General features: G+C 43.6%; 1 protein-coding gene across 6 annotated transcripts; it reads left to right on the forward strand.

The window, feature by feature from the left end:
• Nucleotides 1–10817: 10817 nt before the first annotated feature.
• On the forward strand, nt 10818–20273 carry CUNH8orf90 (chromosome unknown C8orf90 homolog). 6 transcript variants are annotated; one of them, XR_013486349.1, is made up of 4 exons: nt 10818–11163; nt 11488–11615; nt 13469–13534; nt 16309–16362. XR_013486349.1 is itself a non-coding variant. In XM_020995076.2 (3 exons), exons 1-3 carry the CDS (start codon nt 11110–11112, stop codon nt 20192–20194), a joined length of 582 nt encoding a protein of 193 aa, XP_020850735.2. In that variant the 5' UTR covers nt 10818–11109; the 3' UTR covers nt 20195–20273. The 6 variants fall into 6 exon arrangements, 4 of the variants coding, with proteins under 4 accessions (XP_020850735.2, XP_078009905.1, XP_078009906.1 ...); XM_020995076.2 differs by lacking the exons at nt 11488–11615; nt 13469–13534 and adding an exon at nt 19716–20273 and having other exon boundaries at nt 16309–16357; XR_013486348.1 differs by lacking the exons at nt 10818–11163; nt 11488–11615; nt 13469–13534; nt 16309–16362 and adding exons at nt 18009–18506; nt 19390–19518; nt 19716–19797.
• Nucleotides 20274–20575: the final 302 nt, after the last annotated feature.

Here is a 20575-nt window from a genome sequence, read left to right on the forward strand (position 1 = left end):
TGGTTAGACCAGCATGTGCTTGGAAGGCTGTACCAGAGGTTGGGCAAAATTAGTGCAAATAAACATTTGGAGTGGAGAGATCTCTAAATTGGTGCATTTTGCATTTCTCTTGAACTCCTGCAATTCTGCTTTGCTCATAGAGCACAGTGCCTTCTTTGATACAGGCACATCATGCTGAGCAGTCCTTTGCCAGTGTCTCCCATCTCTCAGAATTGATTCCAAAATTCTTCAAAGAGACCTTGAAAGTGTCCTTGTATCACTTCTCCTGACCTCTATGTGAGGGCCTGCCTTGTGTGAGTTCTCTGTAAAATAGTCTTTCAGGCAAATGTATATCTGGTATTCAAACAACATGGCCAGCTCATTGTAGCTACACTCTCTGCAGCAGAGTTTGAATGCTTGGCAGTTCAGCTTGCAAAATGACCTTGGTGTCCAGTACCTTATTTTGACAGATGATCTTCAGAATATTCCTAAGACAATTCAAATGGAGGCAATTCAGTTTCCTGGCATGGCACAGCACGTATGCTGTCTAGGTTTCACAGGCATACAACAATGAGGTCTGCACAATAGCTCTATTGACCTTCAGTTTAGTAGTCAGTCTAATACCTCACCTCTCTCACACTTTGCTTTGGAGCCTCCAAACATATATTAACCTCATCATCTATGTGAAGGTCTCTGGAACGTATACTGCCAAAGTAAGTGAACTTATCCACGGTATTCAGAATGTCTCCTTTTGTTGTAGCTGATGGATCTCCATGTGGATGGTGTGGTGCTGGCTGGTGCAGAACGTGTGTTTTCTTGGTGTTAATTGTTAGGCCAAAATTAAGACAAGCAGCAGAGAATCGGTCCATACTTAGTTTCATCTCAGCCTCAGAGGTGGGATTGAGTGCTTGAGTATACAATCATCTGTGAACAAAAAAAATCATGCACCAACTGTCCCTCCAGTTAGTGAAAAGACATGACCTGGATACTCACACACACCCACCACACACACATGTGCGAGCAGACACACCAAGTCTCTCCCCTGAGCTTCAGTTCTGCATCACCAATTGCCTGTTGGACATTTCAAACTTGACATCCCAAAGATTCCTTAAACTCATATGCACAAAACTAAGCCCATTTCCTTTCCCCTATACCTTCTTCTAAACTTTCCTTTTTCTGTTGCAGTTACCACCATCTTTCCAGTCTCCCAAATTTGTAACCTCAGCATTATGCTGGCTTCGTCTTTTTTCCTCACCCCACATATCAAATAATTCCAAGTCTTGCCATTTCTACCTTCCCATTTCTAGCATTTGACCCCTACTCCACTTACATAGCTATCACCTCATTTCAGGTTCTCATCACTTCTAGTCTAGATTATTGTAAAAGCCTTTTAATTGGTCTCCCTGCCTCAAGCCTCTCATCATTCCTGTCTATCCTATACAATGGTGCCAAAGTAATTTTCCTTAAGGGTAAATCTGACCATATGAATCCCCTATTACCAACAAAACAAAACAAAACAAAAACCAAAAACTCTAGTAGCTTCCTATTATCTCTAGGATAAAATATAAATTTACCTGGTTAGCTTCTAAAATCCTATGCAATCTGTCCCAAACTTCATTTCATGTTCGCTGGACATTACTCCCTTTCTAACACTCTGCAGTCTAGCCACTGTTCCTCACATAAGATATTCCATCTCTGTGGCTTTGTACCGCTGGCCTGGAATGCACTCCTTTACCTCTGCCCCACAGAATCTCTCTTCCTTTAAGATACAGTTTAAACACCATCTTCTGCATGAAACCTTTATTGATCCACCAATTGATTTTCCCTTCCCTCCCAAACTCCCTATTTAACCAGGGATGTATGGGGTGTTAAGGGAGGACCAGCACCTTTGGTGTGAAGGCTTGCTGAGCCCTTTTCAGGGCTGCTCATCTACCTTTCTGGCACTCAGCTCTCGTCTGTGGCTCCAAGAAGCTGTAGCATGTTCAGAGGCCATACCCTAGTAAAACCATCTGGCAGATGGGCTAAACCAGCCTGAGGGTACCCAACAGGCCTTAAACCTGTTGGTGAGTTGGGGGGGCTGTCTGCCCCAAGCATATGAAGGCTTCTCCAAGTGAAATGGGTGAATGAGAACATTTTTTTCCAGCGGCCAGGAAGGCAGCTGAAGCAGGTGCTGTGGAGCATGTAGAGCTTGGTCAGATGTCAAAGACACCAAAGTCATCTACTGCATCCCAGGCCATGGCCAGTAGTCCTGACTTTTGTCCTGCCACCTGACTTCAATGACTCTGGAGGAGGGAGTGAGGCTGATGACTTTTTGTAACTCTGCCTCACTTAAATCCAATTCATGTGCAAGTCAAGACATCACCGCATGATGCCATTGGTTCTCTTTGAAAACAAAGGACAAACCACAGTATTTAACTACTTTGACAATTTATTTATTAAATAGATTTATACCATCTATATTTTTACGTGCTATCTATATTTTAACACAGTTAATTTACAAAATTAGAGTGTAATTGAGTAGGGATTGTTTCTTGTGTCCCCAGCCTCCCAGGTTCAACATCTGGTACATAGCTGTCGTTGTTGTTGTTTGGTACATACTAGATACTTAATAAATACTCAGGATTGCTTAACTGATTCCATCTCTTAAATACTGTTTGTAATTCTTCGAGGAGGAAAGAGGCCATTCATCACTGTGGGAATCAGAGAAGTCTCCAGGGAGGAGGTGGTCCTTGAGCTGAGTTTTGAAGGAAGAGAAACTTTCTACGAGGCGGTTATGAAGAGACAGTTTGTTCTTGTTATGGGGACAGTCTGTATAAATTATGGTGGCAGGAGATTGTAAAGTTCAAGAACAGTTTATAATCCTGTTTGCCTGGAACACTGTGTACATGAGGGGAAATAGCGTGAAGGAAGTCTGGAAAGGTAGGTTTCAAACAGACTGTGTAGTGCCTTCAGTGTCAGGCAGAAGAATTATATTTTATTCTAGTGGCAGAAGTGTGTGTGAGACAGCTTGAACTGCCTCTAGAGGGCTGATTGTTAAATTTCCAATGTGAGCATTTGCAACTTGAAAATCTGCAACTGCTGTAAGTTAAGACGATTTATTGCTTTGTTGATCATCTAGACTTAAGAAGGTGATGAAGAAAATGTTAATAATACAGATTAAACTTAAAAAAAATGTCATGTATATTCTTCTCACCCAAAAAGCTGCTTGTTAAATATTTACAGGAAACATCCCTGCCTAGAAGCAATAGGGAGCAACTGAAGGTTTTTGAATGGAGTGAGGGAAGTACTTGTGCTTTAGAAAGATTATTTTGGCTTCTGTGCAGAGGAAGATTGGAGATAGATTAGGTGATAAGGTCAATGAATTAGGTTTGGCAGCTGCATAGATGGAAAGGAAGGCACAAATAAGAGAAACATTATGAAGTTAAAAGAGACAATATGAAGTTAAATAAAAAAAAATAAAATGGCACTGAATTAATTGGCTTAGAGCTGTCCTTCAAGGGAAAGGACTTTTTCTCCAGGTATTTGCAGGTATAAGCAGAGAGGTCATTCACTTTTTGGAGGGCCATAAAGCACATTCACATGCTTCTGGTGGGATTTGAATCAGTCTCTGAAGTCCTTCCAATCCTGGGATTATATAATTTTACTTTGGTGTTTATAAACTCTAAGGGTCCTTATCTCAACTCCCACTCTCACTGGCAAGTTGGGTCCCTAAAGCAAGGCTACATTTTTTCCTCAGGGAACTAGGAGTACCCCTGAGAGGTTGGGGGTATCTTTCTAATGCTATCAGCTTTAATCCCCATTCTGGTGTGTTCTTCTCAATACTAATCACCAGTGATTAGAACTCCAATATCTTTTAGCCAATTCACTTTTAGAAAGGATTATTTACTGAGAAGATAAAACAAGAACATAAAAACAAACACTCCCTCCCATCCTTGCCGGGGACACACTCTCAATCCTTGTGTCATCTCAATCCCTAGGAAGCAGACTAAACTTAAAATGCTTCCTACAAAGAATTCCCTACACCAAGTTCACTTCCGAATACAGCCTAGCTGATAGACATCTCTGTGTGGATCCTTTGCTAGGCTGGGCCAGGGAGGCCATTTGGGGCTTTTTTCCTCAATGGAAAAAATGGAGATAGGCTCCTGCCTCCACACCAGACTTCTCTTTCTTGTCCACAGAACCAGTGCAATTCTTTGAACGACTATCTTTATTGCCCTGGCTTTCCAAACGATCAATTGGAAAATTCTCTGATGGGGCTGGGGTAACTTCTGTAAAGACCTCAGGAGGTGCTGTCCCCTCACTGTCATTCATGATTAAGACAGGTGGATTTTTAGTGCAATTTTTCTTATGTTCCAAGAATTCAGAAAGGCTGAAGAACTCTGCACAGCATTTCTCACAGATATTAGTTTCCTCAGTTCGACATCGTTTAACTCTTCCTCTTATTCCTTCTCCATCTCCAGGGCAATTTGGTGGACCACCGTGCTCTGCTGCGGCGGCAGACGGGGTCGTAGCTGAGGAGGAGTCATCCCAAAACTCTGGCACAGACTCTGTTCCTGGACCTCTCCTGACCTTTTGAAGTTAACAAATTCACAGCCCAGTATTTCCAATATTCCTTTACATAGGACAAGAAAGAACAGATGCAACCAGGACAGAAGCAACAACAGAAGCATACACTCATGGCTTCATGTCAACCTAGCTTGGGAAAATGGGCTACTCTCTCTCTCTCTCTCTCTCTCTCTCTCTCTCTCTCTCTCTCTCTCTCTCTCTCTCTCTCTCTCTCTCTCTTTCTCCCACTCTACCCAAAGGCTTATAGCAATTACAGCCCCCTCCTCACTTGAAAGCAACCAGGCAGGAAAGAGGCTGAGTTGCCTCTGTGTCGGAGGAGAGTAGTATTTGAAAGATTTTATGAAGGTAAAGACGACAAGATTTGGCAAATGAAGTGGAGTGAGAGGGTAAGGAAATGAGGATGGCACTGAGATTATAGGCCTGGTTCCCCAAAAGGATGGTAGTGCCCTTGACAATAATATAGAAAATCCAAAGAAGGGAGGGTTTGGGGAGAAAAGATGATGAGTTCTATTTTGGAAGTGTTGGGTTTGAGATACCAATGGGAAATCCAATTCAAATATCCAATCAACAGTTGGAGATGTAAGACTAGAGCAAAGGAGAGAATCTAAGGCTAATATCTCTATATCTGACAATCATTGGCATAGAGGAACTGATGAGATGACTGAATGAGAGGATAGAGATAAAAAAGAGAAGAGGGCCTGGGAAAGAGCCTTGGAAAATACATATAGTTAGAGTAAGAGCTGGAGGAAGATGAAGTAAAGGAACAGTCATATTGGTAGGAAAAAAAAAAACAGGAAAGACTAGTGTCATGAAAACTCCAAAAGGAGAGACTATCTTGGAGGAGAAAGTAGTCAACGGTGTCAAAAGCTATGGAGATGGCTCAAGGACAAGGACTGAGAAAAGGTCATTAGATTTGGTAACTGAGAGATCATTTGGATATTTAAATCCTAAGGTGAGAAGCCAGATTGCAGAGGGTTTAGAAGAGAGTGAGTCAACAGGAAGTAGAAGTCCCAAGTCTTTTTCCAGGCATTTAGCTCAGAAAAAGAGAAGAGATATAGGATGACATCTAGAATAGGAGGTAGGATACAATGAAGGCTACTTTTAAGGAGGGGATGAATCACATTTGCATGTGGGAAACAATGTCATTGTTTTGGAAGAACAAACCTGAAGTCAGAAGACCCAGGGCTCTAATCCTGACTGTCACTGTAAAGCCTTAGATGAGTCAATTTAATAATAATAATAATAATAATAATAATAATAATAATAATAGTGATAGCAATAACTCATATGTCTATAGTACTTTAAGTGTCTAAGGCCATAGATTCAGACCTAGAAAGGACTTTGGAGGTTTTCTAGTCCAATATCCTCTTTTTATAGGCAAGGAAACAGAGTGTCAGAGAAGTTAAGAGATTTGCCAAGGTTGCTCAAATCACATGTCGGAGCTGAAATCAACCCAGGACCTTGATCTTCTGAACTGGTGTTCTTTCTATGGATTCATACTGGCTTCCACATTTACAAAGTACTTTATTTATAACAGTTCTGTGAGGTAGGTAGCCCGAGGATTATCATTCCCATTTCACAGATGGAGAAACTGAGATTCTATACTTGAAAGTGGCTTCCTTGCTCAGGGTCATGACAGCTTGTGAGCAGCATAATCAGAGCGTGAATTCAGGTATCCTAATTTCAAGTCCAGTGACCTTTCTGTAAAATCACAGCACCTCTTCTTCATTTGTAAAACCCAGATAATCATTGACAGCCAATAAGCGTGGTAGATTAGGAAAGAAAAAAAAAACCTGGAGTGAAGAGATCTCTAAATTCCAATATTAGTTTAATAGGTGTGTAACCTGGGGCAAGTCCCTGTGTAAACCTTAAAGTATGATGGGAAGCATGAGCTATTTAATGTGTATATTTCAAAGCTTCCCTGATAGAAGCTTATTCAAAGCCTGTCTATTATTCATCTTTTTACTCTTTAGATTGCCAGGTCATTTTTGTAGAAGGTACTTAATAAATACACATTGATAGATTAATTACATTTTCTTCCGTGCTACTTAATAAATATTTATTAATCACTCATTTGCCCAGATTGATGCTACATGCCCTGGAGGTAACAGAAGGCACAGACAAACTCCTTGCTCTCAGAATATTACTAGTCTGGCTGAGGTGATAAATAATAATCATTATAATGACAACAATAATGATGATGATGATGATAATAATAATAATAGTGATAATGATAATAACTGGCATTTATATAGCATTAAGTTTCACAAAGCATACATATTATCTTATTTGATCCTCACAACAACTCTGGGAGATAGGTGCTGTTATTATGCCCATTTTACAGATTAGGAAACTGAGACAGACAGAGGTTAAATGACTTGCCCAGGTTCACATAGCTAGTCAGTGTTTGAAACAGAATTTGAACTCAGATCATCCTGGCTCCAGGTCCAATGAAATACAACTCACACAAAGTGAATTTGAGAACAAAGGTATCAGAGTGGGAAATCTGAGTCCAGGCTCTTGCACCAACTTGCATTGTGACCTTTGGGATGGTCCTTTTTTTCTTTGGGCCTCAATTTTCTCATCAACAGAATGGGAGAGTAGGAGTTGTGATTACAAGGACTTTTTCAGCTTGAATGCTCTATGGTGCTATGATATGAATGCCAAAGGAAATGTGTTTACAAGAGTAGGATTATGCAAATCGGCATGTGTACCTAAGTGCTGCTGGTAATTTCAGTAAAAAAAAAAATGTTCAGAGAAGAGTGGAATTTGTTGGAGAAAGCTTTTTGGAGGAGATGTGTTGAGATGTAAAATTCCTTTCTACCTACCTTTTTCCCTGGCCCTCTCCATTCCTTTTTTAAGCCTGACCTCCTCATCTAAAGGAAGCTAGGTTGAATAGAGCATTGGACCCAGAGTCAGGAAGACCTCAGTTCAGCCTCAGATACTTACAATGTGTGACCCTGGAAAAGCCACTTAACCTCTGTATGCCTCAGTTTTTTCACCTGTAAAATGGGGATAATAGTGGCATCTACCTTCCAGTGTTGTTGTGAAGATGACATGAAATAGCATGTGTAAAGTGCTTTGCAAACTTTAAACTGCTGTATAGAAATGCTAGCTATTATTATTATCATTTTTTTAGGCAATTGGGGTCAAGCGACTTGCCCAGGGTCACATAGCTAGTAAGTGTCAAGCATTTGGGCTGAGGCTGGATTTGAACTCAGGTCCTCCTGACTTCAGGGCTAGTGCTCTATCCACTGCACCACCTAGCTGCTCCCGTGTTAGCTATTATTACTAATATTATTATTATCTGTGATATGAGAAGGGTTTGCTTCTATGATCTTTAAATTCTCTTTCAATTATAACAATCATATAGGATTCAGAGTCAGAAAGCCGGGGTTCAAATTGCCCCAGATGTGATACTTCTATTAGAGTGGCCCTGTCTAGGTCACTTCCCACGTGTAAGATGGGGAGAGGGTTAGATCAGAAGGGCTCTTAAGTCTCTTCCAGATGTAAATTGTAGGCTCATGGCTTGGGCCCTAACTACATGTATTTTATACATTAGGTGTATTTTCTTGACTCTTACAAAGTCTTTATCCTAGACTTATTATGTTTGTGTACCTCTCATCTGAGTGTGTGTGTGTGTGTGTGTGTGTGTGTGTGTTGTGTGTGTGTGTGTATAACAGCCTGTTTGGTGCAAAGGAGTCAGTTCATGGTCACAAGAACTTTTTTTTTTAAACAGCCTTGTGGTTTCACTGGTATAGGGAATTACCTGTTCAAATGTAGACCTGCATTACCCCTGTTTTTCCCCCCTCAATTGCCAATTGTCACCACAAAAAGAATTGCTATATTGTACAAATGGGTCTTTTCCCCTTTTCTTTTCTTTCTTTGGGATACAGACCTAGTAGTGGTATTGCTGGAACCAAGGGCATACTCAGTTTTATAACCCTTTGGGTGTAGCAACAAGTTGTTCTCCAGAATGGTTGGATTAGTTCACAACTCCACTAACAGTGCGTTAGTGTCCCAATTTTTCCACAATCCCCTCCAACAAATGTCATTTTCCTTTTCTTTCATATTAGCCAATCTGATAGGTGTGAGGTGTTATCTCAGTTGGTTTAATTCCATTTCTCTAATCAGCAATTATTTAGAATGTTTTTTTCATGCGACTGTTGATAGTTTTGATTTCTTCTTCTAAAAATGGCCTGTCAACATCCTTTGACCATTTATCAACTGGGGGATGACTCTTATTTTTAGAAATTTGGCTCAGTCCCCTTATCAGAGAAACTTGCCGTAAATCCCTCCTCCCCCAGTTTTCTGTTTTCCTTCTAATTCTGTCTACATTAGTTTTGTTTGTGCAAAGGCTTTTTAATTTCATATAATCAAAATTATCCATTTTATTTCTTGTGATCTCTCTATCTCTTGTTTGGTCATAAATCCTTCCCTTATCTATAGATCTGATAGGTGCATTTTCCCATGCTCCCCTAATTTACTTATATAACCCTTTATGTCTAAATCATTTATCCATTTTGAACTTATCTTGGTATACTACGTGAGATGTTGCAGACCTGCAGTTTTTCTGCAATTTATAATCTTAGAGAGTTGAGTGGGGCACCCAGAAGTGATTTGCTCAGGATCTCACGACCAATATGTATCCTAGCCAGGACTTGAACTCAGGCCTTGCTGACTCCGTGGGTGGTCCTCTAGCTCCTCTGCAAGGCTGCTTCTTGTGGCATTAACCAGGCACGTCAAAGGAGGAGCATGGAAAAGCAAGCAGGTGCCTGAAAATGGAAAAAAAAAGAGAGAAACTGCCAAGGGTTTATGTGCAGTAATATGAAGGAGAAGGCGAGCTGGGATGCCTGAGTTCTAGGCTTAATTTTGATATGATCTGGGAGCCTGGGGTAAGCTGTGATCATTTCCCCATCTCTTGGTCTCAGTTTCCCTACCTGTGAAATGGAAACAAGGAACCCAGCCCTGCCTCTTTTCCAGGGGTCTGAGGGGATGCCTGAAAGTGCTCAAAGTATCAAGTGATATGCAGATGCCAGGGATGTTTGTTGGAAGCTTTACCCAAATCTTCTCTCCAAGGCCTTTTGCCATATATCTCAGTACTCCTCCCTGAAGAGGTAAGGGCGATACAGGGAAAACCGCCATTGGTCTCAGTCCCTGGGGGAATCCCATGGGATCTGACAGGGGTTGCATCTCTTTACTAAGGCAGGAGGAGACATAGAAAGCATTGCAGCGGGCACAGAGAAACCTGAGGGGAAAATCTCACTGTTGCTATGGTGATGGGACATCCTCAACAGGAGCAAATCCTTCAAAGAGATCCAGGTCCCCACTCCCCAGTATGAGCTCCTGGCGGAGTATCTAGAGGCTTGTGCTGTCCTGAGAATTACTGAGACAAACCCGACAGATTAGTAGACTAAGGGTATGGGGTGTGTATGTGTGTGTGTGTGTGTGTGTGTGTGTACCTGTGTGTTTGGGGGTGCTGGTAGTCCCTTAAAACTCTTTAATCTGGTCCCAGACTGAGCCTTGGTCCTGAGTCTGGTCTCAGGCTGAAACCCTGGCCCTGACCCTAGTCTAAGCATTCATTCCAGTCTTAGACAGAACCCTGACCCAGGATCCTTCCTGAACCCTGACCCTGCATTCAGACTGATCCCTAATTCTGGTCATAGATCAAACTCTAACCCTGCCCCCAGCCTGAGCCCTAACTATGGACCCAGCTCAAGGCCTCACCCTAGCCATAGACAGACTCCTAACTATGAACCTAGACCTAGCTCTAACCCTCAGGCCTAACCTTACAGACTTTTAGTGGATATGGTAGGATTCCATACTTGTCTCTTTCACCCATTTCTTGTCATTGAATTTTAATGAAAGACATAAACTCAAAGAAATGAATTTCTAATAGAATTTCAGGTACCCTGACAGGTCTTGGTGGCAGAGGAACATCCTTGGTTTCTTTTAAGCCACGGGTGGCAGCCAAGCCTGCACTTGCATGAAGACCTCTATTCTAATTCTGGATTGCTCATTGTTTTGCTGTGTGACCTTAAGCAAGTTAATGCCCATCTCTGGGCCCTGTTTTCTTAATCTCTAAAATTAGAGGAGTTGTATTAGAAGACGTCTAAGGTTGGACATTCTAGGTTCTAGGTCCTTTCCAGGTGTGATATTCTATAGTCTGTTTTAAGTTATTTTTTTCAGCTATAATATGCTACGTTCTATATTGTAAGGCCCCTTCAGCTCTGTCATTCTATCTTGTTTGTCTTCGTGTCTCTTTCCAGTTCTGACAGTCAGCGACTGCCGACAGCTCCAGCTTGGGAAGGAAGCTGCCTGGAGGCACGTCAACCGGGTTCATCTCCCCAGCCTCCAGTAGATGTCACTGGCAGCCTTCAGAGCGATCCCAGCCTGAGCAGATTAACCAGAGATGAGAGATCCTGGAGTGGGTGGGACAGTGCTGGGTGCATAAGCGAGGGATCAGACACTGCAGGTCTAGTCCTCTCTCTATCCCTAGGTGGTATTCGAGTCCTTTTCACACTCCTCTGGAAAGACAGAAGGAAAGGATGGCAGGGGGACAGGATGAGGAATGGGCTGCGGCTACAGCTTCACCGAGTGTGGAAACATATGGCTTTGGTAAGGAGAGAGTCCAGGCTTTGAGAAAGTCCTTGCCCCTCAGTCAGCCCTCAGGCAGCCCCCTCCCCCAACCCCAATAGGGATTAGGATAGAAAAGGGAATAGAACGGCATCCATTTGGTACAGTGGACGAGACTGCAGGCTAGTATCAAAGTACCAGGGTTCTAGTCCCATCCTGCCATTAACTTGCTATGTGACCTTGGGCAAAGTCATATGCTCTTTAGACCTTAATTTTCCCTTCTGTAAAAGGAGGGGATTAGCCTTCTGGGTAGCCAAGATCTCTTTCATTTCTCTTCTTGTTGTTTTTGTTTATATGGGTATCTAGGCTTTTTACCCGCTCTCCTACCCGACTTTTGATCCCAGCACGTGATCATTTCTCCTACAAGATGGGGTGCAACAAAGCAGTCCTTTTCTTCTAGAAGCTTGAATCTGAGGCTGAGGAAGGAGGCAGAGGTGTGTATGGGGAGGAAGGGGAGGTTGTCAGCTGGACTCCTTGAGGGGGGACATATAGAGGGTCCACGACAGAGCCCCAGTAATGAGAGGATGTGATCTGGATGAGGAACCAGCAAGGGAGACTGAGAAGCAGTCAGAAAGGTAGGAAGAGAACCAGGAGAGAGGGTGCCCCAAAAACCTAGAGGGGAGACAGTCTCAAGGAGGAGAGGGCAATCAACAGTAAACAACAGAAATTGGGATCGTGGGATATAGAGAAGGAACTTTAGAGGTCCTCTAACCTCAGTTTCTCATTTTATAGAAGAGGAAACTGGAGCCCAGAGAGGTCAAGAGGTTTTTCCTAGACCCCACAGCTGATAAATTACAGAGATGGGATTACAACTGCCATTTTTTGGGGGGGAGGAGGGGAAGAAAACAAACATTTATTAAGTGCTTACTATGTGCCAGGCACTGTGCTAAATACTTCATAAAAATTTTCTCATTTGATGGTCACAACAACCTTGGCAGGTAGGTGCTAATGGCATCCCATCAGCTGAGGTAGATGGAGTTTAAGTGACTTGTCCAAAGTCACTCAGCTAGTGAGTGTTTGAGGTCAAATTTGAATTCAGATTTTCCTGACTTCAGGGCAAGCCCTCAATCCACAGAGGCTACCTAGCAGTCTCTGAAATAGCAACAGCTTATTCTAATTTTGAAATAACACAATAACAGCTCACCTTTGAATCTTGGCTTTCCTTATAATAGTCCTATACAGGAGGAGGAATTGGTCTCTGACAAACTGATTTCTCTCAGCCAGCATGTATTTACAAATGATGGTTCATTAAAAGTGCTAATCTGTTAGCAAGGTGATCTCTGTACCAAGTAGAAACACCATGCTCTGATGGAATTAGAGAAGGCGTTACACCTTTTTTTCCCCTTACAGATGAACAAACTGAGACTTGCAGGTCCAGTGACTTACCTAAGATCACAAAGCTAGTACCACAGTCAGGATTGGAACCCAGATGTCTAGACTTCAAATCCCATGCTCTTTTAACCACCTCCTACATGAGTGGGTGTCCAATCTTTCTTTCTAGATTTTGAGTTTCCAGAGGTCAAGGACTAGTTCTTCTATCTGCCTTCATCGTTTTTCCTTCCCTGCCACCAGGACTGGATTCTGAGGCTGAGCCTAGAAGCCTCGATAAGAGTAAATGTGTGCTGAGTGGTTGATTGATGTCTAGACCTTGTGGTCAAAGCTCTTACCCTCTAATACACATATAATTATGATAGGAGGGGAGAGGGAGATAAATGCGAAGGAATCCGGGCAAAGTCTTAGGAGAATGCTGAGGAGGGAGAGATCTCTTTGACCTAGGTCATATCTGTCTTTGTTTCTCCAGCCTTGAGCATGGTGCTTTGGTTCCAACTTGACATTTAATGAGTGTTTGTTTAAGGGAATTGAAAAATGTCTTAACAATTAGAGCTGTCCTATAGTGATGGCTCCCTCAAGAGGTAGTGAGTTCCTGTCACCGCATTTCAGAGTTCACCGTCACTTGTCAAGGACCTTGGGAAGGGGAGTCCTGCTCAGGACTAGATGATGGGGTCCCTCTTAGCTCTGATATCTCATTAATCAATAAACCATCAATAAGTATCTATCTGTTAAGCACTTGCGACATGTCAGGCATTGTACTAAGTGTTGGGGATATAAAGAAAGGCTAAAAATCAGTCTCTGACCTTCAGAAGATTACACTCCAATGGGACAGACAACATGTAAATAAAAGGGGACATACAAGTATTTTGTTGTTCTATTGTGTACAACTCTTCTTGACCCCATTTGGGATTTTCTGGGCAAAGATACTTGAGCGGTTTGTTATTTCCCTCTCCAGCTCATTTTACAAATGAGGAAACTGAGGGAAACAGAGTGAAGTAACCTGCCCAGGGTCATACAGCTAGTAAGTATCTGAGGCCAAATTTGAACTCAGGAAGATGAGTATTCCTGATTCCAAGCTCTATCCACCATGGCACCTAGCTGTCTACATAGAGTATATGGGAGGTCATCCCAGAAGGGAAGGCAACTGAGGGGTTGGAAAGACCTTCTGAAAGTTGGATTTGAACGGAATCTTGAAGGAAGTCAGGGACGCCAAGATGTCAAAGTGAGGAGGGTGAGCATTTGAGACATGGGGGACAGTCAGTGCTAAGGCCCAAAGATGAAGGATGGAGTGTCATTATTCTAAGGACATCAGAGCATCTCGATCTGTTATGGATTCCACCTCCATGCTATCTTTCATTCATCCCTTACTCTCCACTTCTCCAGCTACCACTCTACTTCAGGGCATAAACACCTTTCATCTGGGCTATTGCATTGGCCTTCTGTTTGGTTTCCTAGGCTGATCTCCCCTTTCTCCAATCCACTCTCCAAAGAGCTATCAAACTGATTTTCCTAAATCACAGGTCTGACCACATCACTCCCTTGCTTAATAAATCTCTGTGATTCCCTATTGCCTCCAGAGTCAAGTATAACCTCCTTCATTTGGCTCCCATATTCCTTTTCAAACTTACTGTATGTTTTTCTCCTTCATGTACTCCATGATCCACCCAAGCTAGCATTCTTGCTATGTCTCCTATGTGACATTCCATCTTTTTTCTCCATAGCTTCAAATAGCTCCCTGGTCCCCATTTGGAGTACAGGCTTTTCTGCCTTGTGTAAGCCCAGGTTTCCTTCAAAGATCAGCTCAGACATTACCTTTTGCAGAAAGACTTCCAGATGCTCCCAGATACTATTGCTTTTACCCTCCAAATCTCCTTGTATTTACAGTATTAATACTTTATTGTTTATGTATATATAAATATACACATATGTGGATATATATTATATGCATAAATATACACTTTATATGTTTGTACTTTATTTTTTAAATTCATGTTGAATCCCCTGATAGAATACAAACTGTCTGAGGACAAAGGTCATTTTATTTTTATATTTGTATTCCCAGTGCTTAGCACAGTGCCTGGAACACAGTAGGCACTTATTAAGTGCTTGTTGATTGACTGATTGATCTATCAACTCTTTGCTTTTCACCTCAAAATATGTTTTGGTCTCCCTAATCCTTTCTTTTTTCTTTCTTTCTTTTTTTTTTAGCTAGGCGATGGGGTTAAGTGACTTGCCCAGGGTCACACAGCTAGTAAGTGTTATGTGTCTGAGGCCAGATTTGAACTCAGGTCCTCCTGACTTCAGGGCCGGTGCTCTATCCACCGTGCCACCTAGCTTCCCCTGGTCTCCCTAATCCTTGAAAAAAAAAGAAAGCTTTTTCTTCTGCTCTTGTCACATCTCTCTCCTCCCATTCATGGCTAAACTTCTTGAAAATGATGTCTGTAGTAGATACTACCAATCTTTCAATCACTCTCTCTGTTCTTCAGTTCCTGATAATCCCACTCCTGTCCCTACAGCGCTACTGACAGTGATCTCTCCAAGTTTACTTAATGAGGTAGAGCCATAGAATCCTAGGTTCCTAGATCTAGAAGGGACCTGAAAGGACCACCTAGTCCCACCTGTACCTGAACAAGAGTTCCCTCCATGCACTGTCTCAGACAAATGAAGACCTTAAGTGATGTCAAAGCCACCAATTCCCAAGGTTTCTCTTCCTCATCTCTATCACTGATTGTCTCCTGGGTATTAGTGAATGTTCTGTTTTTCCCTTCTCTTCCCTCTTACTTTCTATGGGTATCTGATTTGGAAGCTGTGTCTGGGGACCCTTCTTCCTCCTCATCTTGTAGTTTAAAGTTCTTTTAATCAGATAAGCGAGTTTGCAAGCAAATACATTCTTCCTTGGACCTCTTTTGGTGTACTCCACGCTGAGTCAAGAGCCTGACATTTCCGTCTTGGTCCTAGGTCTAGAAAGCCAATCTCATTCTCTGAAAACGTTTTAGTCAGTTGTCCCCTATTTGTTTTTTATTTTATTGATTTTTCTTTCTCTACCTCCCTTAGAATTCCACTCAAAGTCCTCCTGATCTGTTAGGTCATTGAGCTTCATGCCAATTTTATTTCTTCTCCACCTTGAGAGTTGTCCTCCATTCTTTGTAAGGAATTCATCTTTTTTTATTTGTCTTTTTCTTTTTTTTTTTAGGCAATGGGGGTTATGTGACTTGCCCAGGGTCACACAGCTAGTAAGTGACAAGTGTTTGGTCTGAGACCGGATTTGAACTCAGGTCCTCCTGACTTCAGGGCCGGTGCTCTATCCACTGCGCCACCTAGCTGCCCCAGGAATTCATCTTTCTGAAATTAAAAACCAGGATATAGGAATCAAACCCTTTTCCTTAAAACCATCTATGAAATTAATGATTCACTTCTTATGCTGTGTTTTTATTTTTCAAAATAAGGAAAAAGGGGCCCAGGCTAAAAGCTTCAGTTTCCTGACCTTCCAAATCAGTAAATTCAATGGGCTTTTCTCAGTTCTCATCCTCCACAAGACTGTTAGCTTCCTCCACTTAGTGATCATGCCTTATCTCTACTTTGTATTTGTCTACAATTCTGGGAACTGAGCTCTGTAAATATTGGACCCCCAAATAAATGTTTGTTGACTTAAATTGAACCAAACACCTTGGGTTTGGGTCCTGGCTTTGTAGCTAATTTATGTGTGATCTTAGTTCTCTATGAAAGGAGGGGATTGTACTTGATTAGCTCTTAGGTCTGTTTTATCCCTGAAATTCTCTTGATTTTCTTTCCTAGCTCTTCTGCAGTCTGTTTCCATCTTCCCAAATCAGGAGCAACCAGTCAGGTAAATAAGAAATGTCTTTAGAAATACTTATAAATGTCTGTTGGCTCCTTTTCTTCTTGGTGGGGGTCGGCAGGGGGCAAGATGTATAATCCTAGCATGACGGTAAATAAGAAATGTCTTTAGAAATACTTATAAATGTCTGTTGGCTCCTTTTCTTCTTGGTGGGGGTCGGCAGGGGGCAAGATGTATAATCCTAGCATGACTAATAGCCTTATCTACCTGAGAGAGATTGGCTCCTCTGAAAAGCTCTGAGACTCCTCCTTCCCCTTCCCAATGTTGTTTCGTAATTTTTCACCGCCAAAAAAATAATAATACAAGGCTTTTCTATTCCACTCTCTGGAAATGAGACTTTAAAAATAACTCAAAGGTGGTCAGCAGGCAAGACAAGGGATTATGAAGTGAGAATGCTGCCAGTGTAGCTGGGGAAGCATGGAACAATTAGCATGATTGGAGGCCTTGTGTTGTTTTGGAGGATCTGTACTTGGAGTCAGAAGACCTGAGTTTGAGTTTCAACAGTATGACCTTGGGCAAATCACTTCATTACTTTTATTTCCTCATAAAGGGTTTTCCTAAGTAAATTCCTTTCTAAACCATAAAGCTGTAGTGAAATGCGAGGTTTTGCTATTGTAATGTTAGTTGAACAGGAGAAGGGCTTAGTGTATGGAAAGCTTGGCTTGATGGTCAGTCCTGCCTCTGACATCTCCTTGGGCAGTCTCTTAAGCTCTCAATGCTTAAGGCAAGTCTCTGAAACCATAGAATACCAAGGTTATTGATTTGGAGCTGGAAGAGACCCTAGAGGTCATCTAGTCCAATCCGTTCATTGTAGATAAGGAAACTGAGGCCCAGGGAGAGAGGGGATGGGTCTTGCTTAAGGTCACATATATATTAAGTAACAGTTGGGGCTGGAACCCAAGTCCTATGCTTCCCAAAGTGGTGCTCTTCCCGTGGAAATGACATACCCACCCTCCTTGGAAGAGATTCTGGACTCTTGAAGATCATGTCAGCAGAGGAGAAGCCCTAACAGGTCCCACCAAGCTAGAAGGGCTTCTGGTCCAGGTCCAGGAATGGCCTGTGCTATTCTTATAGGACAGAATAGCAAGCAAAGGCCAGTGCTCTAGGCTCCTAGGGGTGGATCTGGAGTCGGAGGACAAGGGATTAAATCCTGCCCCAGATGTTCATTAGCTCTGTGACTCTAGACAAGTCAATTCACCTGCTGGGCTTCAGTTTTCTCATCTGTAAAATAAGGGGTTTAGACTTGTTGGTTTCTGAGTTCTGGCCCTAGATCTGATTCTTATCTAATTCCATGGGATTGGAGCAGGGGATGAAGTGAGAGGTCAGGGAAGGCTTCCTGGAGGAGCTGAGCCTTAAAGGATGGGAGGATTTGGAGAAGTAGTGAGGTGGGAGAGAGGCAGGTATTAGCTTTGTTTCTTAGCATGGTTAATGTCTCTTTAACTGTAGAGTTCTCTTTCAGCTTTGGCTCAGAATTCCCTTCCACCCTCGTCTCCAGGGTGCCCAGGTAAACAGGGCTTCCCCCCCAAGCACCCCACCCCCAAGAGGCTTCTGCCTGTCTACATGGCCTCTCCCTGTTCTGGAGACCCTGGCCCTGGCCGGCTGCCCCCACCTCCCACCACTTCGGGTGTGACAGGTCTTTAGGAAGGATGGGCACATTGGGAATGGGTGTGGGAGGGATAGAACCGTGGTGTTACAGATCATTTAATTGGGAAGGGACTTTAGAGACCAACTGGCCCAATTGGCTCATCTTACAGAGGACCTGGGAGGGCAGGTGCCTCATTGAAAATTACCCAGCCAGTCAGTGGAAGGAGAAATGAGGAAGGAGAGAGGAGGAAAGGAAAATAGGAAGCTGAGAAGCAGGACCACCTCTGGACAGCATTGTGCAGACAGCAAAGTCAGTATCTTATCTCCTAAAGACCAGGCTCCCAACTTGCCCTCCTTAGAGATACTGATCCACCCTGATGTGCTAACCGGGAGAGGACTAGAGTGGCTGCTTTAACTTCTCTCCCAGCTCAGGCCCTCCCTCCCCTTCCAAGGAACACACCTGCATTGTCAAGGGCCTTCTGGAGACAACACTGGATTTGGAATCAGAAGACAGGGGTTTGAATCCTGGCTCTGAATTCTTACTCCATGTGTAGTAAGTAACTCCACCTTTCCAGGATTCAGTTTCCTTGTTTCTAAAACGAAGGCCTTGGATGAGGTGACCTCTTCCTGATTCTCTCTGATCCCAGGCATGGTGGTGGCAGTGGCAGGTTAGAACAGCATTGGGGTGGGGGTGGCTGGGCAGTGGGGAGCATACATTGAAGTGGGGGGCCTAAGGGGTGGTCATGACCTCACATCAGATTGTGTAGGGTAATCACCCCCTGGGGGTGGAGCCGGGCTCTGGCTAGAAGAGTCTGAGGAACTGGCCTAGGAGAGCAGACTTGGGAGGCCTTGGGGTAGAGTTGAGGGCCGGGAAGAGAGAGGGGTTCTTGGAGAGTATGGAGATGGGATATGGGAGGTTAAAGCACAGCTAGACATTGGCATAGCTCTAGCAGCTATTGAAATGGAAGTGTAACAAAGTGGTTAGAGCCCTGGCCTTGGATTCAGGGGATCTCTGTTCAAGCTTAGGTTCTCACACTTCCTAGCCGGGAAGCCATGGGAAAAACATTTTGTCCTTTTCAGCCTCAGTTTCCTCATCTGTAAAACAGGGATGGCAATACTCCTTTCCTACTTCTTAGATGGTTCTGAGGAAAGCATTTTAAAAGAACGTGTAATAGAAATGTGGTGCTTTCCTTCAACCCAATTTCATCTGGGCAACATTCCCATGAAGTGATCGGAGAGCCATCATATTCCTCTGCCATTTTACAGAGGAAGAAACTAAGGTGGAGAGACTTGCCCAAGGTCATACAGCTGGTGGCAGAGTCTGGCTATGAACCCCAGTCTCTCAGCTCTTAGTTCAGTGATCTTTCCCCTGCACCACACTGCCTCTCCCTTCAGCCTACTGCTTCAGATGGGGATGATCATCTCTGTCCTTGCAGCAAGGATCACATGAAGTCCTGGATGAGAGAGCACTTAGATGGGGTAGTGAAAAGAGCCCTGAATGTGGAGTCAGAGGACCCACGTGTGAATCTTGGCTCTGTGTGAATCTACTAACTGTGTGACCTTGGGTAAGTCACTTTCCCTTTTTTGACCTCAGTTTCCTTTTCTGTAAAATGAGAGGGTTTAGCATGATGATCTCTAAAGGTTCCTTCCAGCTCTGAATCCTATGAAAGTGTAACATTCTGTAATGGGTATGAGGTTTTAGAAATCAATAGCTTTCCCCTTCCTGGCCGACCCTCAGCTCTCCACCCCATGCTTCCTTCAGGTCCTGCTGCCCCCCAAGAACCCCCGTTCCCGGATATTTATGGTGGTGATGCCCAGCTCTGGGAGGCTCACTTCCGTGGGATTGGTCGAGCCTACCGGGCACTGGGCAAGGAGGACGACTTTGCCATCCGGGTGCTGACTGAGGACTTTACACTCCCCTTCCCTTACGCCTGGCCACCTGGACCTGACCCTGCCCGGGGTCCTCTCTTCTATGACCCCCAAGACCGGACGGGCTTTGACTTCCTCCTGCGGCCTGGGGCACCCCCGCCTGCCTTGCTCCGTCCTCTCCATGCAACGGCCCAAGCCTTACTTCGAAAGCGGCGACTGGAACAGCTGGCTTTGAGCTATGCCAACTCAGGCAGTGGTGCCACCCCACACCCCGGAGTGGTCCTCCTGGCCCCAGCCCCAGGGCCCAGTAAATTCCCTACCCCAGGACTCCCAGACGGGAAAGGGGCCAGGCCTGGACCCCCACTGGTCTAAGTCAAAGCACCATGTAGCAAAGGCATTTCCTGACTTGCTGTAGTGTCTTCTGGAAAATGAATAAATATTTTGCCCTTCATACTGTGTCCTGGAGCTCTTCTTAGATTTCAGAACTTTAGGGGTATGTGAGAACAAAGATTATCAGAGGTGGCTGGGGCCTTGGAACATAGGGAAGCATAGAACTTAGAATGTCTGAGGTGGAAGGTAAGCAGAGAATGTTAGAGCTGGAAAACACCTTAGAGACCATCTCGTCTAACTTCCTCCTTTGACAGATAAGGAAACTGAGGACAGGCAAAGAGACTTGCCCACCCTCCACCAGGAAGCAAGCAGCAGAACCAGGATTCGAACCTAGGTTCTCTGACTCTAAACTACATCATTTTG

This window comes from Phascolarctos cinereus, unplaced genomic scaffold (genome assembly GCF_003287225.1).
Source record: "Phascolarctos cinereus isolate Bilbo 61053 unplaced genomic scaffold, phaCin_HiC Scaffold_4;HRSCAF=312, whole genome shotgun sequence".
NCBI lineage: Eukaryota > Metazoa > Chordata > Mammalia > Diprotodontia > Phascolarctidae > Phascolarctos > Phascolarctos cinereus.

Coding starts and splice junctions, on each gene's coding strand:
- CUNH8orf90 (XM_020995076.2), top strand. CDS start 11,110: ATGAGGAATGGGCTGCGGCTACAGCTTCACCGAGTGTGGAAACATATG. Junction 11,164..16,308: donor TGTGGAAACATATGGCTTTG/GTAAGGAGAGAG, acceptor TTTCTTTCCTAG/CTCTTCTGCAGTCTGTTTCC. Junction 16,358..19,715: donor AATCAGGAGCAACCAGTCAG/GTAAATAAGAAA, acceptor TGCTTCCTTCAG/GTCCTGCTGCCCCCCAAGAA.